At 40.2% G+C, this 27,210-nt stretch overlaps 1 protein-coding gene across 5 annotated transcripts in view; it reads right to left on the reverse strand.

The window, feature by feature from the left end:
- Positions 1 to 27,210, reverse strand: part of GSK3B (glycogen synthase kinase 3 beta) — a 189,089-nt gene that overhangs the window by 76,924 nt on the left and 84,955 nt on the right. For all 5 annotated transcript variants that reach the window (XM_070406268.1, XM_070406270.1, XM_070406269.1 and 2 more), the window contains 2 exons: positions 19,835 to 19,918; positions 350 to 460 (listed from right to left, as the gene is read on the reverse strand). In XM_070406268.1, the coding sequence (XP_070262369.1) occupies positions 350 to 460; positions 19,835 to 19,918 (195 nt within the window). The remainder of the gene's footprint in view (positions 1 to 349; positions 461 to 19,834; positions 19,919 to 27,210) is intronic.

Genomic DNA, 27,210 nt, shown 5'->3' on the forward strand with positions numbered 1-27,210 from the left:
TTATAATTTTATGGTATGATTGCTCTTATTTCAGTCTGTGGTACAATAAGTATATCAGAAATTAAATAAAAAGGTGCTATGCCTGGCAAAATTAAGTCCATAATTGTCTGTGAAAAATTCACTTATCAGAAAGTTGACAAGTATCTTTAAGACCTGAGTCATTAAAGTTTAAAAAGTAAAGGCTTCACACTTTAAAACTGTACAAGAATTTAATGAAGCTCTAGCAATACCTACTTTGCAGCTTTCCCCCCTTAGTATTAGATGCGATAATGTAGTTAAAACACATAGCCCTCTCCCTGGCTCATGATAAGTACTTTTTAAAATGGAAAATTGCTCCATTTTTACATACCTTGACATAGATCACAGGAAGCGTCTGTTTAGCTCGACTATAATGTCTGGCAACTCTGTATACTGTTTCCGGAACATAGTCCAGCACCAGATTGAGATAGACCTCATCTTTCTGAAAAAGTTTATTAAAAACAAAGAAAATAACAAGATTAGAAACTAGTCTTTAAATATTCAAATTAGAGTAAATTCTCTACATATTCACTTATTCAGATTAAAAAATTAGAATGTGTTCAATTTTAATTATACAAAATTAAATCAGAATATAACCATAATAATAAAAACAATCTACCACACTTTTTCAATACTGTTAAGGATTCTTAATCACATTCAAGCTATTATTTAGGTTATATGATTTTAAAGGATACCACCTACCACAAAATTTCACATTTTCTAATTTGAAAATCAATGCCCTCATATCCTATCAGGAAAGGTGTCATAGCAATAAAGTGAGTATTGAATCAGGAACTACAATAGTGTATTTCTAGCCCTAGGTCTGCTGCTAACTTAAATAACTTAAGTTACTTAAATCTCAAGGCTTCAGTTTCTTCAACTATAATACAAAAAACTGGACTAGATGTTCTCCAAAATTTCTCTAACCTCTACAAAAAGATTATATGGTTACCTGATAGTCTACATTTAGTAGAAAAATCATTTGTCTTCTACAATTAATTGAAAGAAAAAGAATAACTCAAAAGGCAGCAAGTTACCATACTCACAAGTTTACTGCAGGTCACAAGTTTAAACATCCATTCTCAATAGCATAAAGACACCAATCCAAGATCATTGGAGAGAAAGAAGGGAATTCCAACTAAGTACCAAGTAGGAAAGAGGAACAGAGTGCTACTCTTACACTGAATACGTGAACAATATCAGATAAGTACACTGAAGCAGAAAACAAAGCTGAGAATCGCTGTGTTCAAGTCTAGAATTGGCCACGGAGTGGGAAAATCTTCAGGTAAACAAACTTTCAGTCTTCCCAATTTGAAATAATCTTACCTACCAAACTGAAGTGAAGAATTTCAATTTTCAGCATTAGTTACTTTCTATATGTCAGTGGCTACAGCAGAGGAAGTAAGGGAGCAGGTATAAAAGAGATGACATCTAAACTGAGTATGAAAGGGCCATTTCAGGCAGAGAGAAAACCATTTTCAAGATGTGGGGTCAAAGAGTACAACATAGCTCAGGAAACAGTTTAGTGAGATAGCAAACCATTGACCTTACCACCTTTTCACTATCCTTTACTTTTTTATGTTCTCCTCTATCCCCTTTCACATCCAGCTTAAATTCCTTAGTCTGTCACAGGAATCAGTAAACAATAGCTGCCTGTTTTTATAAATAAAGTTTTATAGGAACACAGTGATGCTGATTTACTTAAGTAAGTCTGGCTACTTTTGAACTACAATGGCAGACTTGAGTAGTGTGACAGAGACCACATAGCCTATAAAACCATATTTACTTTATGGCCCTTTATGAAAAAGTTTGCCCAGTCTGCTGTAGTATATACCCTCCTCTTATGCCATGCTTGTTTGATAAACCACAACTTTGGTTAAATGCAGCTTTCCACACATTCTCTAACTATACCCAAAAGATGAACATGGCAGCAAACCTAAAATTTTGCTAATTGGTCTCACAATAAATTCACCTTTAAGTAATTCAATCAGCCCAGTAGTAATAAAACATCTGCCTAATCTATTCACTTTTTTCTTTTTAAAAAAAATTAAATTATTGTTTAAAGTATTCCCCCATTGACCTCTCCCTGGCTGTTCCCACCCCCCAGCACACGCACCGCTAGTGTCTGTCCATTGGTTATGCTCATATGCATGCATACAAGTCCTCTGGTTGATCTCTTACCCAACCCCCGCCCCCCGCCCCACCTTCCCTCATGGGTTGGACAGTCTGTTCAATGCTTTTATGTCTCTGGGTCTATTTTTGTTCATCACTTTATGATGTTCATTATATTCCAAAAATTAGTGAGATCATGTGATATGTATCTTGCATAATGCTCTCCAGTTCCATCCATGCTGTTGCAAATGGTAAGAATTCCTTCTTTTTTACAGCAGTGTAGTATTCCACTGTGTAGATGCACCACATTTTCTAATCCACTCATCTGCTGTTGGGCACTTAGGCAGTTTCCAAATCTTAGCTATGGTGAATTGTGCTGCTGTGAACATAGGGGTGCATATATCCTTTCTGATTGGTGTTTCTGTTTTCTTGGAATATATTCTGAGAATTGGGATTACTGGGTCCAATGAAAGTTCCATCTTTAACTTTCTGAGAAAATGCCATACTGTTTTCCACAGTGGCTGCACCAATATGCATTCTCACCAGCAGTGCAAGAGGGTTCCTTTTTCTCTGCATCCTCGCCAGCACTTGTCATTTGTTGATTTGTTGATGATAGCCATTCTGATAGGTGTGAGATAGTACCACATTGTTGTTTTGATTTGCACCTCACAGATGACTAGTGACTTTGAGCATGTTTTCGTATGTCTCTTGGCCTTCCGTATGTTCTCTTTTGAAAAGAGTCTATTTCGGTCCTTTGCCCATTTTTTGAATGGGTTGTTTATCTTCCTTTTGTTAAGTTGTATGAGTTCCCTAGAAATTTTGGAGATTAAACCCTTACTGGAGATAACATTGGCAAATATGTTCTCCCATGCAGTGGGCTTTCTTGTTTTGTTAGTTTCTTTGGCCGTGCAGAAGCTTTTTATTTTGATGTAGTCCCATTTGTTTATTTTCTCTTTAGTTTCCATTGTCCTATGAGCTGTATCAGTAAAGATATTGCTTTGGCCATATGTCTGAGATTTTGCTGCCAGTGGATTCCTCTAATACTTTTATGGTTTCCCGTCTTACAGTTAAGTCCTTTATCCATTTTGAGTTTATTTTTGTGTATGGTGTAAGTTGGTGGTCTAGTTTAATTTTTTTTTTTCCATGTATCTGTCCAATTTTCCCAACACCATTTATTGAAGAGACTGTCTTGACTCCATTGTATGTTCTTGCCTCCTTCGTCAAATATTAATTGAGCAAAATGGCTTGGATCAATTTCTGGGTTCTGCTGTTCTGTTCCATTTGGTCTATATGTCTGTTCTTGTGCCAGTACCAGGCAGTTTTGAGAACAGTGGCTTTGTAATATAGCTTGATATCTGGTATTGTGATGCCTCCAACTTTGTTCTTCATTCTCAGGATTGCTTGGCTATTCGGGGTGTTTTTTATTCCATATGAATTTTTGGAGAGTTTTGTTCTAGGTCTGTGAAACATGCCACTGGTATTCAATCAGCCCAGTAATGATATTACATTTGCCTAATCTATTCTCACCTTTAGCTGATGACCTTTCTTGCACTGCATATTTCCATCTACCAGCATCTATCTCCATATGTTCTTTCTTTTTTTCTCTAGAGATAAACTGACCAAGCTTCTTTCTAAGGTAAACCCTGATACTTGTTAAAAAAAAAAAAAAAAAAAAGACACTATTCTGTTTTTCCTATTCAGTCATTACTTCAGTAATTTTCATGTCTTTCTCCATAAATTCTTCTCTCTCTGTGGGAGCATTACAATCAGTATACAAAACTGTTGTTATTTCTCCCACCATTAAAAAACCCTTTAATACAATAACCACCACAATATTTTTAGGCCCCCTTTAAGAGCAAAATGCCTGCCCTCTCTGGTTTGGCTCAGTGGATAGAGTGTTGGCCTGCAAACCAGAGGGTCCCAGGTTCGTTTCCAGTCAAGGGTGCATGCCTGGGTTGCTGGCTTGGTCTAACGTGCAGAAGGCAGCCAATCAATGATTCCCTCTCATCATTGATGTTTCTATCTCTCTCTTCCTCTCCCTCTCTCTCTGAAATCAATAAAAATATATTTTTTAAAAAAGAGCAAAATGCCTCAAAAGAGGTGTCTACACTTTTTTGTAATACCTGTCTCAACTCATTCTCTCTAAAAAACGTACTCCTCTGAATTTCACCACCATTACTACACCAGAATTGTTCAAGATCAATAATTTCTTTGTTGCTGAATCCCATGACTATATTAGTCATCTAGAATATCACAGGAAGAGGAGAACAAGAACACAGAGAAGCGATACAGTATGAATTAAGAGGCAAGGTTAGTATGAGTCACACAAAGTCCCAACTCTGCTACTACAAGTTATGGGACCATGAGCGTTACTTAACTTCTCTAGACCTCAGTTTGCTACAAAATAATGCTAATGATGGTGTCTACTTTAAAAGACTGCCTTAAGATTATAAGAAATAATCTATATATAAAGTTCTTTAAGCACATTACCTGTCACATAAAAAAGACTCAATTTTAACTATTATAATCTTTAGAAAGGAACAATACCTTTTTTTTTTCCTTCCTGTACATCTAAAATAAGTGATTAGGTGCTGGGGAGAATTGAGTGAATGTCTGATGACCCTATTTTTTGTAAAGCGATGAGGTCATATGTAAACCTGAGGGTAGCAAGAGTAATGCTGAATACTTCTCTTCAAATTTTAGAGATCAAGATTTATTTAGACAACGACCAGTTCCGAGTGAAGGTGAAGTCCAGTAAAGAAAATAAATAAAAAAGAATGCTAAAGTGGTGTCAAAGAGATTGTTGTGTTAAATAGATTTCAAGAAATGGTGAATCTTGGGTTTTGGAAAGGTCATTAACACAGACGTCAAAGCTATCCTTTTTTAACTACTCGATTACAAGGTTTCTTGATTTTAACAAATCATTTGACTAAGTTAATCATGATATATTTATGAATGACCCGGAGATGTGTAAGAATGTATTACAATTTAATTCATTTGCTAAAGAATCATAACAAAAAATGAAGAATAAAAAGATTTAAAATGAATGCCAAGGACAAAAAAGGCAGGGCCACAAACTCTGTCCTTCACTTATCTCAATCAATATTTTCATAAATGATTTCATTTATTAGGAGTTGCAAAAGTAAATGCCTTCAATGACTAAACAATAAACGTAAATGTGTGAAACAAAAATGTGTAATGCAGTAAGTTACAGTGATTGGTAATTCAGATAGTACAAGACTTAACTAAAAACATTCTAATTTAAAAAATATGAACAGAATATGCTAACCAAATAAAACACATCAGAGAGGGAATTTGGCAGTCAGCTTAGAATTTTTGACTTCAACACAACTATCTAAGACTGAAACAAACCTAGGAAAAATGCCTTAGAATGGAAGACCAAGTAAGAAATTTAAAGAATTCTAATATCTGGAATGCTAAACCAAACCCACAATATAACATTTAACAAAGATAAATATAAAGCCCTATGAGTGAAATAAAAATATCAATTTATTATGTAGAATGGCAGGTAAGACTTGACAGTAATTCATCTGAAAAATAGATGATAGGTAAAACTGAACTCAAAAGAATCAACACTGAGGTGCAGTTAATGAAAAACTTGGGTTACAGTAGAAGTATTGTGCTCATATCAATAAAGATAATTTCACTCTATTTCATATAGTTCATGTTTCATTTGACACTCATTTTTTGGGCAGTATATTTTATTCATAATATTAATAAAGCAGAACACATTAAAAAAAGGTTAATAAAACCATGTCTGCTATAGGTTGAATGTTCTAATTTACTACACTATGAGAAACATGAGGGCTCAAATTATATTTGCGCTATTATTTTGCAAATTAACATAAGCCTATCTTTTTGCTCAAATAAATTCTGGTTATTCACACCACTTACTCATCAAAAATTTGCAATTTTCTTTAGAATCCTAGAAGAGGTTTGCTCATTTTGTAGGTATGATATAAATATTCCTTTGACATTTAAAAGCTGTCATTTTGACTGTCTTAATTTTCTGAGACACTAGAGGTGTCTCATTGTAAGTGAAGGCACTGTGAACTACCTTTCCCTTCAGGGCTCTGTGTTTGTATTCAAATCAAATCACTTAAAAAAAAAAATCGAATTGGGTCCTAAGACTGAAAACCAAACCCAACAAATATTACTACCACCAATACTGATTTGAAATGAATGGGCTCAACAACACCATGCTCTTCAATGTTCTTGTTAAACTTACAGATGTTCTGCTGTGAATTAAATAGCTATAGGAATAATCCTGAGTGGAGAGTGCATATCCCTATGAAGCATCATCACAGTGGAGGAAACACTAACAGTTCACCTTCCTAAAGTAGTTTTGTTTGGAGATTTGTGCCAAAGATAATTCAAGAGACTGGGAATGCTAACATTTCAAGATGATAAATGGACTAGGATTAATTTCCATCACTTTTAATTATCTGAAATATCTCAGGTCTGCTGTTTTCTTAATGTAATCTCTCTGTGGGTTATCAACAAATGCCCACATACTTACAGATTAGCTATAGATTTTAAAAATCAAATATGAAATATGAAAAATATAAAAGTATAATTGAAATAACAAAATGAAAAAGACTAATTTCAAAGAAAAGTTATTATACTTCTAATAATTTTGCTAAGGAGTCCCTGCTACAAATCCTTTAAAAGGAATCTACAGTACATGAAGTGTGTTTTATTCAGAAATCTTCAAAAAATTACATACTGTACAATTTAGGGAGGATTTCTCTCAATGGTTTGATTTTCCTAATTATCACATTTATTAGTAAATCACTCTCTAACTGCCAAGAACCAGTCCTTCATGAACTCTACTCTAAAACCATTCACTGAGAAATAAATTTAAATGACAAAATTCTGATCACACCTAACAAGGCAACTATCAGATAACTCCATCCTACATTTGAAAAACAGATATTACTGTGATGCTCTCATCCCAAGGTGATTTTTGAGGTCAAGGAAACAAATTTGCTTGAGGCTGCAGTTTTAAATAGAATCATGCTATAATTCTAAAAATTTGATGGCATGCAAAAGCAGCATATCAGAGAGCCCCACAATAAAACACTTAACAAAATATCATGGTAGCCCAGGATTCTGCCTCAGAATTGGGTTAGGGAACTTGGACTAGCAAAAAAAAAAAAAAACACCCAAAAAAACAAAAAAGTGGGTGTGAATTAGGAAAAAGAGAAATATTCTTTTGCTTGAGAAACTAGGGGAGGGATTGAGGGGCACTGGGGGAGCGGGGGGTGAGCACTTAGCATACAACGATGATTATAGCAAGCTTCATCATTATCTCACAATTTCACAACTTCAAACAAAATGAATATCAAAATTACTAACATTAAAAAAAACTACAAATGTATCAGAAAAAAACACAAGTGCGTTTGCAAATACTGGACAAAATATCTATGAGCTATTAAGAAAAATAATGACAATTTGATTACATAAAAAATGTAAAACTTTTATACTACATAAAAAGAGAGAACCAAATTTTTTAAAATGACAATTTGGCCAAAAAATTTTTTTGCCTACATGACAAAGGGCTAATTTGTTTTTGTTTAAAATACAAATACCTCTTAAAAATCTCTAGGAAAAGACTAACATTCCAATAAAAAATGAAAAGGGGCATGAACAGATGATCATACAAATGGCCAAAAACAATGTAGAAAGATGCTCAACCTAATTCATAATTAAATACACACACACACACACACACACACACACACACACACACACACTGACCTACAATTTTTCCCTTATCAAATTTGAAAAGAAAGTTCAACCTGAGGAAACTAAGTATATGGTCCAATATGCACCATAACACACTTCTGGTCAAAGCCCAAACTCCTGCAATATTTTGGCAAGTCAATGGGCTGTACTCATCCTAAAGTGAAGACGTACAGACACCCAATTCAACTCAGCAATGACATTTCTAGGAATTAAATTTATGGAAAAAATTATCTGTATGTATATATGTGCATGTGCACACACAAAGACGGCTGAAGATTTGTGAAGAGCAAGAAATTAAAAATAATCTACTATATGCAAGAAAATCAAGGCATGCTCAAAAACAAAACAAAATGACCAAATTAACTGGGGTCAAAGGGACACAGAAGCTAACTGAAAAGAGCTCCCATGCCCTGACCAGTTTGGCTCCATGGATAGAGCATTGGCCTGCGGACTGAAGGGTCCCAGGTTCGATTCCGATCGAGGGCATGAACCTTGGTTGCGGACACATCCCCAGTAGGAGGTGTGCAGGAGGCAGCTGATTGATGTTTCTCTCTCATCGATGTTTCTGACTCTATCCCTCTCCCTTCCTCTCTGTAAAAAATCAATAAAATATATTAAAAAAAGAAAAAAGAAAAAAAGAAAAGAGCTCCCAATGGCCAAAGCTGTAACAATCCTATCTAATAAAAGAGAAACATGGTAATTAGCCGTACATCCGCTACCCTTCCCATTGGCTAATCAGGGCGATATGCAAATTAACTGCCAGCCAAGATGGCGGCCAGCAGCCATGCACTGAAGCGAACAGGAAGGCTTGATTGCTTGCTCCAGTGACGGCGGACTCCAACGTTCCCCACCTGACTTGCCAGCCTCTCAGCTGCAACTCTAAGCAACTATGTTGCAAATATAGAAGCTAAACAAAACCCCAGAAACCTGCGTTAGTCAGCCGGACCGCAACATTGTATCAAATACAGAAGGTAAACAAAGGCCAGAAGCCTGCTTTCAACAGCCGAGGCCTCAGAGCTAAAGCTGGCCCAGAATAAAAAAAGAAAAAAAGGAGCGGTTGGGAGCTTCAGTCACCCGCCAGCCTGAAAAGGGCCCTCAGCACCTCATCCAGACTGGCCAGGCACCCCAGTGGGGACCCCCACCCTGATCCAGGACACCCTTCAGGGCAAACCAGCCGGCCCCCACCCGTGCACCAGGCCTCTATTCTATATAGTAAAAGGGTAATATGCCTCCCAGCACCGGGATCAGCGTGACAGGGGGCAGCGCCCAAACCCTCTGATCACCCTGCGGCTCTGTGTGACAGGGGGCAGGACCACAACCTCCCTATCCGCCCTGCTCTGTTCGTGACAGGGGAAGGCGCCCCAACACCCTGATCAGCCCTGCTCTGTGCCTGATAGGGGGGAGCTCCCCAACCCCCTGATCGCCCTGCGGCTCTGTGTGTGACAGGGTGCAGCGCCCTAACCCCCTGATCGGCCCTGCTCTGTGGGTGACAGAGGGCGGCGCCCCAACACCCCCCCAAGGGCCCTGCTCTGTGTGTGACGGGGTAGAGCCATAACCTCCCCATCAGCCCTGCCCTGAATGTGACAGTGGCGGCGCCCCAACCCCCTGATCGGCCCTGCTCTGTGGGTGATAGAGGGCGGCGCCCCAACCCCCTGATCTGCCCTGCTCTGTGTGTGACAGGGGGCGGTGCCCCAACTCCCCTATCGGCCCTACTCTGTGAGTGACAGAGGGGAGCTCCTCAACACCCTGATGGGCCCTGCTCTGTGCGTGACAGGAGGGAGCTCCCCAACCCCCTGATGGGCCCTGCTCTGTGCGTGACAGGGGGCAGCGCCCCAACCCCCTGATCCGCCCTGCTCTGTGTGTGACAGGGGGCGGTGCCCCAACTCCCCTATTGGCCCTACTCTGTGAGTGACAGGGAGGAGCTCCTCAACCCCCTGATCGGCCCTGCTCCGTGCATGACCGGGGGAAGCTCCTCAACCCCCTGATCGGCCCTGCTCTGTGTGTGACAGGGTACGGAGCCCCAACCCACCTGATGGGACCTGCTCTGTGCATGACAGGGGGCAACACCCCAACCCCCTGATAGGCCCTGCTCTGTGCGTGACAGGGCGTGGCACCACAACTTCCCTATCGACCCTGCCTTGAGTGTGACAGGGGGTGGTGCCCCAACCCCCAATCGGCTGTACCCTGAGCATGACTAGGGGTGGCATCGCAAACTCCCGATCCGCCCTGCTCTGTGCATGACAGGGGGCAGCGCCCCAACTCCCCAATCAGCCCTGCTCTGAGCCGGACCAGGGTCTGCACCTAGGGAATGGGCCTGCCCTCTGCCACCTGGGAGCGGGCCTAAGCCAGCAGGTCATTATTTCCTGAGGGGTCCCAGACTGCGAGAGGGCACAGGATGGGCTGAGGGACCCCTTCTCCCCCGAGAGTGCACAAATTTTTGTGCACCTGGCCTCTAGTCCTATATAATAAAAGGCTAATATGGAAATCGACCAAACGGCAGAACGACTGGTCGCTAGGATAGTCACTGACCACCTGGGGGCAGACACTCAACGCAGGTGCTGCACCCTGGTGGTCAGGGCACTCCCACAGAGGAAGTGCCACTCAGCCAGAAGCCAGGCTCACAGCTCGTGAATGCAGCAGCGGTGGCGGGAGCCTCTCCTGTCTCCACAGCAGTTGGATAACCCCCAAGGGCTCCCAGACTGCGAGAGAATGCAGGTAGGTTGAGGGACCCACCCCCCGAGTGCATGAATTTTGTGCACCGGGCCTCTAGTTTAATCAATAAAATAAAATAGTATTAGATTATACCCCAAAGTATAAAATAAAATAACAAGTCCACACTGATATAAATTATTAAAAAGATTAACAAGTGAAGGAGAAGAGACAATCTCTCATGCAAAAGAAAAACAAATAATATATGCAGCCACTCTGCCCTTAAAAAGGAACATAACTCCCTCCTTTCTCAGTTGTGGCCTGAGCATATTGACTACATTCTAAAGGATGCAGCAGGGAAAGGGTGGTAAAAAAAGAGTCACTTTACAGTGGGGAAAATTAAAAAATAGGTCAGCCAGGTGATCAAGATTAATATAACAGTCACAAATCGTGCTGAGAGTAGTATATATCTTGATGTGTCATCATATCATACAAGGTACATATGATATGATGAAAATGGCACTCTGTGGTCTTTGTCCAAATAACCTAGAGCTCCAGTTTACTATGAGACAGTGAAGCATACTACAAAATATCTATCTAGCACTCTACAAAAAACTACCAAGGTCATCAAAAACAGGGAAAGCCTGAAAAACTGCCAAAGCCATATGCACCTAAGAGACATAATCTAAACTAATAAAAGAGAAACATAAAAATTGACCTTACCTTCGCTACGCCCTAAGCCATGCCCACCAGAGAATCACAGCGACTATATGCAAATTAACCCAACCAAGATGGCGGCTGGTGGCCACAGAGGTGGAGCAAGCAGGAGGCTTGGTTGCCCCGGTGATGGAGGAAGCCAAGCTTCCCACCTGACCTGGCCGGCTGTAGCCTCCGCACAAGGCAACAAAGTTTCAATTATAGAAGATAAATAAATCCCAGATACCTGCTTCCAGCCAGCCTCCACTGGGAGCTTGGGTGGCTGGGGGCCGTGGCCAGCCTGCAAACAGCCATCAGCCACTCACCAAGGCTGGTCACACATTCATGGGATAAGGATCCCCGCTGGGGGGCTTGGCGAGCCTGCAAACAGCCAACAGCCCCTCACCAAGAATGGCCAGTCACCCCAGCAGGATCCCCACCTGAAGGGGGTGTGGCCAGCCTGAAAACAGCCCTCAGCCCTTCACCCAGGCTGGCCACACCTTCATGGGGTGAGGGTCCCCGCTGGGGGGCTTGGCCAGCCTGCAAAGAGCCATCAGCACCTCACCCAGGCTGGCCACAGAGAGCTGGTTTTGGCTCAATCCTGCAGACCAGGCGGAGGAACCCCACTGGTGCATGAATTTGTGCACCGGGCCTCTAGTACAGACATAAAAAGCCGTATTGTTGGGAAAGAGGATGATCATGTTCTAAAATAATGTTTATGCTATTACATTAACATCTGATATATGTACTCATATATGCACACAGGAAATTTACTTCTATGGAGAGGGATAAGGGGATTTAGAAAGTAAAAAAAAAACATTTTATTTTTATTTATTTATTATCCTGTGTTGTTGTATTTTACACAATATGCAAGTAATAGTATTTTAGTTTCACAAAATATTAAAAATAACATGAAAACAAAGTTGCTAATTGATATTCAAAAGAAACTCCTAAATTCAGGCAGATGATACTTATCTTATTTGCTATAACACTGACAATTTATAAGTAAGTCTTGATAATTCATCCACCTCGAGTTCTGCATTACCTATACATTCTTCCCTAGATCACACTCCACTGAAAATACTGAAACCCAAATATTTCTAGCTACAAAGCCAGTGCTCTTTACTTTTCAGAACAGATTAACCCCTATCCTTTCCTCTCCAGCAGTAGTGGCAAACAGGCATAATCAAGCACTGCATTCCTATCCCTGATCCCAGAGCAGTGAAAGGTACAATCTTCCCCTTTTGCACACAGCCCTTCCCACATTTACCATCAATAAAATAAGTTGATATGAGGAATAAAATCAACTTGCCATTCTTGCTATTTAAATTGTCTCATATAAGTACAGGGAAAGTTTTATTTAAGGAAGGCTACCTCTTCATTATTCAAGTAATCAATCTGACAGCGGTTCTCAACCTGTGGGTCATGACCCCTTTGGGGGTCAAAAGACTGTTTCACAGGGGTCGCCTAAATACATCCTGCATATCAGATATTTACATTACAATTCATAAGAGTAGCAAAATTACAGTTATGAAGTAGCAACGAAAATAATTTTATGGTTGGGGGTCACCACAACATGAGGAACTGTATTAAAGGGTCGTGGCATTAGGAAGGTTGAGAACCACTGATCTATGATGAACCATAGATAAAATATTACTGAGTAATGTTAAAGAAATTTTTCTTAAAGAAGACTATTAATTGATTTAATAAAATGTCAGGCTCCTGTAAAGGCAGTATGGTTTACACACTACGTACATCTTTTAGAGGCCTGGGGTTCTACAGAGGTGAACAAGGAAGGCAAAGTCAGCTGGTGCTATGCCCCAGTTTCAAGTAGAGCAACTTTCCTTTCTACCTATTTTTAGAACAGGGGTTCTTTATAAAATTTCATTAAGGGGAGATGGGGTATCTACTGCCACATATCAATACTGGGGAAAAAAACTACTCTATATGATACTTAGAATTCATAAAAATCTTATAAGCCCAGTCTTTCAAAACATTCAAAAATCCCATTTTTCTCTGATCAAGGAGAAAGTGTTACTACTCTGTATTAAATTAGAGTTAGTAAAACCTATTGGGTAACCTAGAGTATACTAGTTGACTACATGTTGCTTTAGTTAGTATAGCAAACATTAATGATTCCAACCAGCAGACTAAGACTAATTAGGTGACATCTTTAGTCTCTGTCCTAACTTAACTCCTTCTTCTTCTAGTTATACTAGCTACTCTTTCACCCAAGTAGGCTAAAAAGTGATTATTTATAATCCCTAAAAAAAAGTCTTTAAAATGATAGAGTTGGGCACAATAAAGAGGTCACCAAAATAGATAAAACCATTCAAACTATGATCAATAGAAATATTTGCCAAATATTACAGTAATCCTACTTTAATTTCATCCAGAGCTAAAAAAGTACTTATGGACAAAAATTATGATGAGTCCGTCGGCCTGCATGGTTTAGTGGTTAAGCCTATGAACCAGGAGGTTACAGCCCGATTCCCAGTCAGGACACATGCCTGGGTTGTGGGCTCCATCCCCAATAGGGGGCATGCGGGAGGCAAGCCAACCGGTGATTCTCTCTCTTCCATCTCTCTCTCTGAAAATAAAAAGATAGTTTTAAGCCGAAACCGGTTTGGTTCAGTGGATAGAGCGTCGGCCTGCGGACTGAAAGGTCCCAGGTTCGATTCCGGTCTAAGGGCATGTACCTGGGTTGCGGGCACATCCCCAGTGGGAGATGTGCAGGAGGCAGCTGGTCGATGTTTCTCTCTCATCGATGTTTCTAACTCTCTATCTCTCTCCCTTCCTCTCTGTAAAAAATCAATAAAATATATTAAAAAAAAAAAAAAAAAGATAGTTTTAAAAAATTATGAGACCCTGGGATAGTTTAGTTGCAATTCTAAAATTAAAAATAATAATAGGATAATAGTTAAGAGTATTATGTAATGTAAGAACTCAATAGCATATTATATAACCAACAACTACAAATACTAAGAGGCAACAAGGGAATAATTGTAAGATCTTGAATAGTTAATAAGTTTATAAATAACTAGGGGCCCTAGTGCACGAATTTGGGCACCTTGAAAGGAACTGTGGGCCTCAAGGCTGCAGTGGGTGCAGGGGTGGGTCTCAGCCCATCCTCCACGCCCCCGCTCGGCCCCTCCCGCTGCAGCCCCCGGTTCTGCCGGCCCCGCTCGCCCCCACTGACGGAGCAGAGCCATTGGGGCCAGTGCCGTCAGCGGGTGTGAGCGGTGGCTCTGGCATTGGCAGCGGGAGCAAGCAATGGGGCTGTTGCCGGCAGCGGGTGTGAGAGGCAGCTGCTGGTCCCAATCGCTCCTCAGGAGCAGGAGGAGGTGGAGAAGCCCTGGGGGGCAATCGGTGCCAGCAGCGGGTGCGAGCAAGCGGGGCCAGGCGCTGGCAGCAGGTGCGAGTGCCTGGCGGGACCACGGTGTGTGGGAGCAAAGAATTTTCAGTAACCACCAGAGGCTCTCCCCATGACAGTGACCAGCGCCCCGCCCTGGTCTGGTGCCCCCGTTCACCTGCTCCACCATCCTGCTGCGGCCAATGCCCACCATGTACCGCTCTCTGCTACCTGCTACTGATGCCTGCCATGTTCTGCGTGTGCCCCCTGGTGGTCAGCGCACATCATAGCAACTGGCTGTTCGGTTTTTCCGCCATTCGGTCTATTTGCATATTAGGGTTTTATATATATACCACTGGCCCGTTGCATGAAGATTCGCACAATAGGCCTTCCTTCCCCTGGCTGCCGGCACTGGTTTTCCTCCGGCACCTGGGACCCAGGCCTTTGGTCTGGCCGCAGCAGCGATGCTTGGCTTCTCTGCTCCGGCTGCTCCCAGCCCCTCCTTTTTTTATTCAGCTCCTTGAGCAGAGCCCAGGACGGACCGGAAGCCTGAGTCGCCCCTGGTGACCCAGGCCCCCAGACACTCCTTGAGCGGAGTCCAGGGCTGGTGGGAAGCTTGGCTTCCTCCGTCGCCGGGAGCAACCCAAGCCACCTGCTCGCTCCAGCTCCGTGGCCACCACCATCTTCAATCATCTTCAGTCTTCGCTCTGTGTCTGCATATGCAAATTAACCGCCATCTTTGTTGGGTTAATTTGCATAGTCGCTCTGATTGGCTGGTGGGCATAGCAGAGTGACAACAATTTGCATGTTTCTCTTTTATTAGTGTAAATAAATTATTCCTACAAAAATGTAAAACATGTAGAACTGAAGTAAAAAGTCAGGCTAGTGAGTGAAAACTTTTTCTTCTTTAAATTTTTCGAAGAAAGAAGAAGAAGGAAGAAGAAGAAAAAGGAAGAAGAAGGAGGAGGAAGAAGAAGAAGAAGGAAGAAGGAAGAAGGAAGAAGGAAGAAGGAAGAAGGAAGAAGAAGAAGAAGAAAAAGAAGAAGAAGAAGAAGAAAGGAGGAAGAAGAAAGAAGGAAGGAAGAAGAAAGAAGGAAGAAGAAGGAAGGAAGAAGGAAGAAGGAAGAAGGAAGAAGGAAGGAAGGAAGGAAGGAAGGAAGGAAGGAAGGAAGGAAGGAAGGAAAGAAGGGAGGAGTAGTAGAGTCTCAGAGAGAAGAGATACCAAGGGAGAGAATGAGGAGGCTGAGGACAGATGAGAACCCATACAAGGATTTAGAAAGGATTAGATAGAAAAAGTTTGAAATGGGTAGAAACCCAACAAAAGAGAGGTACAGAAACCCATAGAAAAAGGTTGAGAGATCTATACTGGAAATAGCCAACAGAGAGAGGGAGATGGGGTAGGAGAGAGGGAGAGGGAGAGAGACAGAGACAAAGCCAGGTAGCCAGAGTTAACGGGGGAGAGAAGGATCTGAGGCGTTAGATAGATGAAGAAAGAGGGAGAGAAAGATAGAGATCAGAGCCAAAAGTGAAGGGGACAGAAACCCAGAAAGTAGATAGAGACAGAAGAGAAAGGAGAGAAAAAGCTTAGAAAAAGAGGTAGAAAATGACAGAGAGTCAATGATGAAATGAGAGTACAAAATACTCCTATATACATCTGAACTCATGCATGGAATCTAAGTCTATCATCCTTATAATCCTGAAACACTGAATCCTTCTCTTATCTTCACAATGCCCTCAGCTCAATCCCCTATTTGCATCCTCAAGCCTTCCCTTCAGGCTCATGTTCTTAATCTACCCAGAGATTTCCCTGAGCTCTCTGAAATTCCCAAAAGAAACTCTTCATAGAGTTTCAAACCCCAGTCTCTTCATAAAGGTTTCTTTATTACTGCCTTGCCATTGACTAAACCTGGATCCCACCCAAAGGTACTGACTTCCTTGCAGCTCTCTCAAATGAAGACTGTTCTCACCCTTCACATATTCTAGGACCACAAGGCAATACTGCAAACTGCTGGCTCTTAGCTGTCCTGGCCTCAAACACCACTCCTTCTCCCTCCTTCCCAAACTCCCAAGAGATCTACCACATGGCTACACACCCTACCTACCCAATCTTGTGAATATCATCCCTTCATTTAGCTCCCCCAACCCCCACCTATAAATTCATACATGCACCTGTTTACTGGGCATCTCTATTTGCATGACTCAGAGGCATCTCAAACTATTTATCATTTCCTCCCACAAACTCTTCTAATATATACACATAAGCAATACATAATGCTTCTGTTAGTAAAATAACTACCTAATATAGGACTGCCACATTCAGAGATAAGAATTTCATAAGATATTAGGTACCATTCTAAACAGAAATTCTGAGTTCACTCTCAGTAACCTACTCTTGGGCAGTTAGAACTAATAACAAATCTGAGCTCTCAACCCTAGAGCAGAACCCATCTCTTATTAGTTTACTAGCTAGTCTCTTGAGTGATATGTTGGTCCTGCCATAACAATTAGAATAAAGGAGGTGGAGATCATGAGTAGGCCAAGAAGGCATTATCCTTTTGGTGGCTGGAATATTATGGGAGGTACTGAACCTGTGTATTTCTGCACATCTTCAGAAAATCTTCCTTTCTTTTGACAAGAAAGGTTCATTATTTTCAGCAATAATCATTTTTCTTTCTTTCTTTCTATTTCTTAAATGGCACTATCCCAAAACTAAGAGATGTCTTTCTTTTACTTTGGAAAATTTACAATACTCAAGAGAAAGTTCTGAGATAAATAAAATACTAGAAAGTGTATTTCTTTTTTATAATTTTATTAGAGGTTCTCTGTCTAATTTCCCTTAATGACTTCTCAATTGCTCTTTATCTGTAAGATTTTAAGATAAATAACCAGCTCTGCACAGAGCAGGGAGGAAAATCATCCTCTGGGATAGACAGATAATGGTCAGTCCATTATAACTCCCCAGGCAGGATTAAGTGACATCAAGGGAAGACTGTGATGGGGCTTCCACCAAACCAAAACCGGACAGTTAAGTCTTTAAGTGCCATCACAGATACAGCCTTACATTAGAAAGTTTTTATATTCTTCCCTTGCTCTTTATCTTAATAAGAGTTCAGTGAGTTAATATTTGTAAAGCACTGAAAGAGGACATTCACATAGGGAAAACAATATAAATTAAGCAGTCAAGAGAAAATGTTTAGGGGCCTGTAAGGAGAACTTTGCAAATGAATCTGCATGCAATCCAGAGGTTCATGGAACAAATAATTCCGACATTTACTTTTCTCCCTGGGGTATCATAATGTCTAGCATCTAATAACAAAAAGCCATGAGGATGCAAAATTCCATTATAAGAGTGCTTCGAACATAACAGATGCTCCATAATTTTATTTGGGAAGGAACAGGAAAAAGTAAAGACATGCCAAAACAGATAAAATTAAAGACATAACAGGCAGTTTGCTAGATTGAAAAAAAAAAGGCATGAATCAAGTAATTGGCTTTAGAAACAAAAGAGCTCAAATACTTATAAGGATTTATAGTCCCTAATACGAGCAGAGGCAATCATTTAGACTTAAAGGCAAAGGTGCATGTGAAAAACAAGAGTCACTAAAGAACCAATTTGGCCCTAGCCAGTTTGGCTCAATGGATAGAGCATCAGCCTGTGGACTGGAGGGTCCCAGGTTCGATTCTGGTCAAGGGCACATGACCAGGTTGCGCGCTTGATCCCCAGTAGGGGGCGTGCAGGAGGCAGCTGATTAATGATTCTCTCTCATCATCATTGATGTTTCTCTCTCTCTCTCCTTTCCTCTCTGGAATCAATAAAAAAAATAAAATAAAATAAAAAAAAGATGAGATTTCTTTAAAAGAAAAAAAAAACCATTTGGTTGTTAAAATATTACCCCCCCCCCCCAATCTCCCCCCACGCCCCGGCCCCACACACACACCAATTATATATCACAATCCTGGCTAAAGATATAGATATCTTCCCATATTATAGGCTCTATTGTGAAAAAAAGAATTTCTAAGAAAATAATCGAAATAAAATTTAATGGAAAATAATTAAACATGTGTACATTGGGAAATAGGTATGTGAAGTAAAAAGTACACTGGGCTAGAAATCAAGAGGCTTTATGGATTTAAGGACTTTAGAAAGTATATGCATGATATCTGAGGTCCAAAATATCAAATTAATTTATCCGAAGTCATATTTATTCAGACCAAAAGATCAAGTGGTTTGTTATTTGTCTTGCCCGCCCCTACCCCCCCATCCCCCTCCCGCCCGTCCCCTTGCCCCAAACGAGTGAAGAAAAAAATGATGTAAGAAAACAACTGAATTTGGGAAGAAGGGACAGTGAACAGATAGAAAAAGACCACAGTAAAATAGAAGAAAGTGATTTTCTATGCTGCCAACTCCAGTGAGTATAATGACATTAGTTATTACGTCTTCTGACAAGAAAGACCAAGGGAAGGGGGAGGAGGGAGGGATTCACAGCATAAAATCTTCCTTAATTATCCTTTGCTTTTACAGAATTAAATGTGACCATAAATACTGACCACTTAACGGGGGTGAGGAGTCTTTTTTCTGCCAAGGGCTATTTAGATATTTATAACATCATTCCAGGGCCATACAAAATTATCAACTTAAAAATCAGCCTGCTATATTGGGTCAAACATTTAATTAACTCACCCTTAATGCCTTGACAGGGCCAGACCAAATGATTTTGGGGGCCTTATATGGCCCTCGGGCCAGACACTCCCTACCACAGACTTACAACAAGAACTGAAATATTATACATTCTCCAACTTTTCCCTAGCCAGGAATAGGCTAAACTTGCCCCCCAATGTTTAAGTCTCATTCTGGTCCTACTGAAGTCCCCCTCCTTCCCCTTCCCCTCCAATACTTCAACTTCTCAAAATGACATCATTTTCTACCCTCCAATAAAGAGATGAACTAACATGGGACTCCAGAAGCACATAAATAACATAAAAGGCTTTAAAATAAATTTGCTTTAGAACTAAAGGCAGAAGTTTAAAAAAGGGAGAAAATTTTAAAAAATTCATTCCACTCATTAACATTTTCCTGATATAATCAATGAACATATCTTGAGCTCAGAATCACTAGGGCTGCATTTTGGAATTCTTCCATTCAATTAGCAAAACTGTTTTACTTGGGTAAGGGGGATTATTTCTAAAAGAATAACAAGATTATCACAATATTGAGTACACATTTTCTGCAAGACCTACCTTCTCACCACTTGAGTAGAAGAAATAACGCAATCGGACTATGTTACAGTGATCTAGCTTTCTCATGATTTGGAGCTCTCGGTTCTGAAAAGAAAATAGAAAAAAAATATTTTTTAAAGGATAACCGCTATTCATCATATTGACTAACATTTCTGAAATAACCAACATTACAAACAGTAGGCTATAAATATTTTACCAAAAAGTATGGTCTATAGATCAGTGCTGACCTGTAAAGTATTTGTTACCAGTCCATAAACTATTTACTACTGCTCTGCAAATGAAATTAAATGTTTAAAATCTTTTATAGTAATTTGACAGAATAATTTGTATTAATGAATCTTATAATAAAAAGTGGGGTCTATATTCTGTATTTCTTAAAATTTCATTTTTGTAGTAATTCATTTGTATTGTATTTTACAAAAATATCAGTCCACAATGAACTGAATTTTAAAAACTGGTACTTTACCACAAAAAGCTTAAAAAGCACCGGTCTCTAATATATATATAAGAGATATCTGAAATGAGTTATTACTGCTGTAATTGTTATAACTATAATAAAAATCAAGCATCACAACAAACAAATAAATTTGGGTGCAAAGAAAACTCTTACAATCCCTACTATTTTCTAAGATACAGTGAAAAATCTGAGAATTAACCCCATTAGAAAGGTTTATTTGCTAAGTTTTAGAGAGTTAAAATATGATATACTAGATACTTACTGTACAGTACTGATAAATTTATAGACCACATAAGTAATTTTCCCTTTGGGAAATTTCAAAGTTATGCTCATTCTTCATGGAAAGAAAACATGAAATAATATGATGACTTCCTAACACCATAAATTTTGCAGTATTAATCTGAAGAGTACATATTAACAATGTACTTGGGCTGTCAGAATCTATACTAATAAAAGGGAAATATGCTAATTAGACCAGGTCGACTGGACATCTTCTGGTCATCTGGTCCTCCTTCTGGACAAAGCCACAGTGGCGGGGGCCGAGGCAGAGGCGGTTAGGGGTGATCAGGCCAGCAGGGGAGGGCGGTTAGGGGTGATCAGGCTGGCAGGCAGACGAGCAGTTAGGAGCCAGCTGTCCTGGATTGCGAGAGGGATGTCTCCCAGATTGGAGAGAATGCAGGCCAGGCTGAGGTGATGCCCCCCCGCCCCCAATGCACGAATTTTGTGTACCGGGCCTCTAGTCAGTTAATAAAAACTTAATTACATAACAGAGAAAGAATACCAAAGTACCAGCTATGTAGACAGAAAATATAAAGTTTTCAGTTATAATAATGATTTAGAACAGAACATAAACATAAAATATACGCCTGGAAATCTGGAAGGGAAATGCTATTATGGTTAGGGGGAAAAGTCAAAAAAAGAGAAGTGGGAGAGGACGAGCTGAATAAGCAGAACTGTCCTAGAACAGAGTGGGCTCCAGTTCTTAGAAGGTGGTAGCAGAAAGAAGTGAATGTTCCTCCTCTCTAGAGACTTCCAATAAGTTATTCTGATTGTTCTCTCAAGGAAACAGGAAACTCAAGAAGACTCTTCTGTCCCTTTAAACTGACTATGAGAGCTGGGTTTATGTGTACAGTGATATTTAAAATTCTTTTATAAGACATCAATCATTCATATCATTACTTCTTATAAAACATTTATAGCTAAAGCAATAATCAAACTTAGTACAGTGTAACTGCTTTAACAAAGATAATGACTAAAGTCAGACTCTTTTGACTGTTTCAGAGGATACAGAAAACTTTACCAATTTCAAAATTGTGTCCATTTCCATTCCAAATGGAAGCTATTTCTGAAAGTATATCTATACTTTGCTAATTCGCATCTAGGTACATAGTTTTGTAGGAGAACTGCAAGTAGGCTAAGTTTCACTCCTCTCATTATATACGGATGCTAAGGTTGACATTTTTTTAAAACATAGCCAACCAACTATGTTAAAATAAGCTATTTATTTTTCCACACTCATTAGCCAATGTCACAGAGAACTATTAAATGTCCAGATAACATAAGTTGTATACAAATAATATATAAGTGAAGCAAATACATGAACCTAAATATTCACCTACCCTTATTCTTCTGTTCATATTCTATTCTTTTAAAAAGGAGGCTTACATTTTCTCATTTTAAAATTCCCTAAAAGATCCAAAACATAAAATTCATAGAGGAATATTTATAGGTATATTAATCAAGCCAATATTAGGCAAAGTTCATGCCTAAAATGTATTTAAATATACAACTATGCCAAGCGTAGCCACTTTTACAGAATCATTCTTTATTAGTTCACTAAGGACATACGATTTCTATAGAAAACACTGTTATTCTACAAATATAGTGCACCTATTCTGTGTCAGGCATCATTCACAATATAAAGTGAACAAGACTAACAAAGTTCCTGCCCTCATCAAACTTACTACAGTCTATGGAGGACAGGAAGACATAAACAATATATTTTCACTTAAAAAGGACAGAGAATAATAGAAAAAAGGAAGTCAGAGCAGACCTCAAAAATGAGATAAAATCTGAACACAAATCTGAATGATATGAAGATGAGAACCATGTGAAGATATAAGAGAAGAGCATTGCACTGCAGTTATAGGAAACTCCAAATGTAAATACCTAGAGGTGGGCTTTGGCATATTTAAAAAAAAAATAGCTTGAAAGGTAATGTAGCATGCTAAGTAAAGGAAGAAAGGTAGGAGATAAGTTCAGAGAAGTAGGCAAGGGGGTGGGATATGTCCTATAAACTCATAAATCATGATAAGAAACTAAATTTAAATTTCACACTAAATGTAAAGAAAAGCCAATGATTTTTGACCAGGAAAATATCATAATCTGATATATCTTTAATACTAAGACTGCATGTAGAAGCTGGGGCTCAAAATAGGCACCTGGGTGCCATCTGTTCTTCGGGGACATAAAGCAAGGGGATCCAATGGTATATCTATTACCTAGGAAGGAAGTTAGAAGAAAAAAAAAAGTCATAGGTATAAGGAGTAGTGTATCACATGAGTAGTCAATGAAGTAGAATGAAAAACAGAAGAACATGTTATCTTAGAAGCCAAATTAAAAAAAAGAGTTTTCAGAAAAGGGGAGTAACCATTTACTATGTCAAAAGCTACTGAAATGTTAAGGTGAAAGCAGAAAACAGATTTGGATATGGCAAATGCAGGATGCCGGTGACTCTTACAAGAGTGATTTTGGTAAAATGGTTGTGACAAAAGCCTTACTACAGTGATTTAAAGTGGGACTGGGAGACAGGAGGAAAGGACTAACAAGTTACAAAGTTCAAAAAGAGGTGAGATTTCCAGCTATGGCTGAATGAAGAGATCTTCCCCCAAACACCTAAAAAAAGGACTACATTATAGAAAACAACAATTTCAGAGCTCTGGAAATCATCCAAATGCAACAAGTTGAGAAGCATTTATTCATGCAAAGCTGCTAGATGCTGGAATTAGACAGTGGGGGCCAGTAGCCTTCTTGCCAGGGAATATTACCACCCAGCTCAGACAATTTGGGTAGTTACTTTTACCACGGCAGGGTTGGCCATCAAAACCAGGAATTCTGCTTCTAGACAGGGCTATCATCACTTAAAACAGAGAGCAAAAACCCATTTCCAGTGGCAATGGCAGTAAAAATAGCAAATCTGACAGGAAACAAAGTAAAAAAAGTCCACAGCTCTGCTACCCTTGAGGATGCAGTCTCAGCTGGGGAAAATGACAGACTGGCAGAACACTAAGAAATTGAACAGGGAGACCCTGGAAGTAAGAGAGACATAAAGGGGCTAAATAAGCTCTCCACATATCCCTGGCTCAGAAGCTGTACACACACAGGCAGGTGAGACCTACGAGGGCCTTGTAGAAAGCGGAGGTCGAACTACTGGAATTTTGAATGTACTTTGCAATGCATGTACAAGATCATCAAAAAATAGTGGAAGCTTTATGAACTCAAGATGTTTGAATACAATATCTAACCAATACCCAGCTGACCACTAAGCTATGCAGACAAAGAGTCAACCACTAAGAAGGCTATAAAATAAAAATTAGAATAACAATTTTAACACAGAATTCAGGGCCCTTGAACTGTGGAGGAGAAATACTATAGATTATATACAGGTAAGTCACAAAAATAAAGAAAAACCCCAGGAGGATTTTAAAAAATTCTACCAGAACTAACTGAACTGAGGGAAAGGATACCCAATTCTATGCTTCTCTAGACTTCCAAATAAGGGTAGGAAAATGCCCAAATCCAACCTCATCTAGCTTTCCATGTGGAAGTAGGGAATTATAAAACTACAGACACCTTTAGCCTTTGTCTGACCTAATTGGGGAGGGGGGGGGGGGTAGGGTGAGGGACAAAAAATCTGAGAAGCTCTTAGTTTTAAAACTGTAACACTTTTGAAGGGGGTTGAGGGGGGCAGGAAGAGAGTAACCAAAGAACTTATATGCATACTAGAGGCCCGGTGCATGAAATTTGTGCACGGGGGGTGAGGGGGAGGGAGGGAGGGTCCCTCAACCCGACCTGCACCCTCTCCAATCTGGGACCCCTCGTGGGATGTCCAACTGTAAACCGGCAGTCGGACATCCCTTTCACAATCCAGGACCGCTAGCTCCTAACCACTTGTCTGCCTACCTGCCTGATTGCCCCTAACCACTTCTGCCTGCCAGCCTTATCGCCCCCTAACCACTCCCCTGCCAGCCTGATTGACGCCTAATTGCTCCCCTGCTGGCCTGATCACCTCCAACTGCCCTCCCCTGCCGGCCTGCTTGCCCCTAACTGCCCCCCCCCACCCCCCCGCCAGCCTGATCGCTCACAACTGCCTTCCCCTGCTGGCCTGATTGCCCACAACTGCCCTCCCCTGCTGGCCTGATCACCCACAACCGTCCTCCCCTGCCATGACTCATCTCCTCCACTGGGACCCGCCTTCTCCGCGCAAGGCAGTGGAGATGCCAGGACCGGCCTCCTCCACACCACGCAGACCTCACCGGAGCGGCCACCGGGCCCCAACTCCACTGTGTGTGTGGCCATCTTGTGGCAGCCATCTTGTGACAACGTCACACGAGGGCGTGACGCCACCTAAGCTTTTGTTATATAGGATATGTATTGCCCATGGACACAAATAGGGTGGTGAAGACCTGAGGTGGGGCGGGAATTGGGTAGAGGGGGAGTAATGGGGGATAAAAGAGGGACATCTGTAATACTCTCAACAATAAAGATTTTAAAAAAGGAACAACAACACATAAATAGGGTTCCTCTATGATAACATGTAAATACAATGGAAAGAAATGCATGTCTCAGACTTTATCTAAAAACAATTCTCTTGGGAAATCTAAAGACAAGAAGAGAGACAAAATAAAAAGACACCGGAGGAAATTGTAGCTTCTGACACCTCTATAGGCAAACAAATAAACACAGTTTATATCCTGCCAGATACACATAAAAACTCACAGTAAAGACCTATTTAACTAAGTAAATTTTACTGAATATATATCATCTCTAGCTTTCAACAAAAAATTACAGGAAATACTAAAAAAAAAAAAAAAAAAAAAAAAAAAAAAAAAAATCAGACCATGAATGCACACAGCAGACATCCGAACCACTCAAATATAGCAGAGGTGTTGGAATTACCAAGCCAGGAATTTAAAACAACTATGATTACTATGCTAAGGGCTCTAATGGAAAAGTGGTAACACACAAGAACAGATGGGTAATGAAAGCAGAGAGAGATAGAAAACTCTAAAGATAGATTCAAAAGGAAATGCTAGAAATCAGAAAAACATTGTAAGAAAAATTAACAGTGCCTTTGATGGGCTCATCAATACACTGGACACAGCCAAGGAAAGAATTAATGAGCTTTAAGGAATGTCAATAGAAACTTCCAAAACTAATATGCAAAGAGAAAAAAAGAATGAAAAACACAGAACAGAATATCCTAGAACTGTGGGACAATTACAAAAGGTACGACATGCATAGTGGGTATAGAACAAAGAAAAACCCTAAAAAGCATTTGAAGCGGTTACTGAGAATTTCCCAAAATTAATGTTAGGCACCAAACCACACGTGCAGAGAACATAAAAAAGGAAAAGTACCTAAAAATCTACACCTACACGTATATGAAAACACAAAAGATCAAAGACAATAAGGAAATCTGGAAAGAAACCCTGAAAGTTTCTTTCAGGGGGGAGGAGGAGAACTCACCCATAGACAAGCAAAGATTAACATCAAACTTTTTTTCAAAAGTCATGCAAGCAAGAAAAGAGTGAAGTTAAATATTTTAAATGTTTAAAGAAAAAAGCCACCAATCTGAATTCTATATCAAGCAAAATTATCCTTCACATGTGAAAAAGACTTTCTCAGAAAAACAATTTGTCAACAGTGAATCTCCTAAGAAATGTTAAAATAAAAAATTAGAAAGAAGGAAATGATGTAAGTAAAATAAATCTTAGGTCTACATAAAAAAGATAAAGCATTAGAGCAGCGGTTCTCAACCTGTGGGTTGCGACCCCTTTGGTGGTCGAACGACCCTTTCACAGGGGTCGCCTAAGACCATCCTGCATATCAGATATTTACATTACGATTCATAACAGTAGCAACATTACAGTTATGAAGTAGCAACGAAAATAATTTTATGGTTGGGTCACAACATGAGGAACTGTATTTAAAGGGCCAGAAGGTTGAGAAATACTGCATTAGAGAAAGAATAACGAAAGCAATATAAATTTCATTTTTCTTCTCTTATTTTAAAAATAAATTTCTCACCATTTTTTACTTCAGAGAGGAAGAAGAGAGAAAGACAGATAGAAACATAAATGATGAGAGAGAATCATTGATTGGTTGCCTCCTGCACTCCCATTATTGGGGATCAAGCCCACAACCCAGGTATATGCCCTAACTTGGAATCGAACCGTGACATCCTGGTTCTAAGGTCGACACTGAACCACTGACCCACAATGGCCAAGCTATTTTTCTTATTTTTAATTAATCTAATAGATAAGTTTGTTCAAAGTAATAACAACAGTGTTATCAGTGATTATGGCTTATGGATTAACTAGAGGCCCAATGCACGGAATTCGTGCAAGAGTAGGCCTTCCTTCCCCCAACTGCCAGTAATGGCTTCCCTCTGGCACCCAAGACCCGGGCTGGCTTCCCTCTGGCCGCCTGCCGGCACCCAGGCTTCCCTCCAGCCCTGGCTTGATCCGGAAGGACATCCAGTATAATTAGCATATTACCTTTTATTATTATAGAATACTAGTGGCCCATTGCAGAAAGATTCCTGCAAAAATAGGGCTTCCTTAGGCTTTGCTCCCTTCTCTGCCGCTTCGCTCCCTCCCTTCTCTGCCACCTCACTCCCTCCCGTCTCCACCGCCTC

Source organism: Myotis yumanensis, unplaced genomic scaffold (assembly GCF_028538775.1).
Source record: "Myotis yumanensis isolate MYYU_CA2020_CCGP unplaced genomic scaffold, mMyoYum1.0.hap1 SCAF_2, whole genome shotgun sequence".
Lineage (NCBI taxonomy): Eukaryota > Metazoa > Chordata > Mammalia > Chiroptera > Vespertilionidae > Myotis > Myotis yumanensis.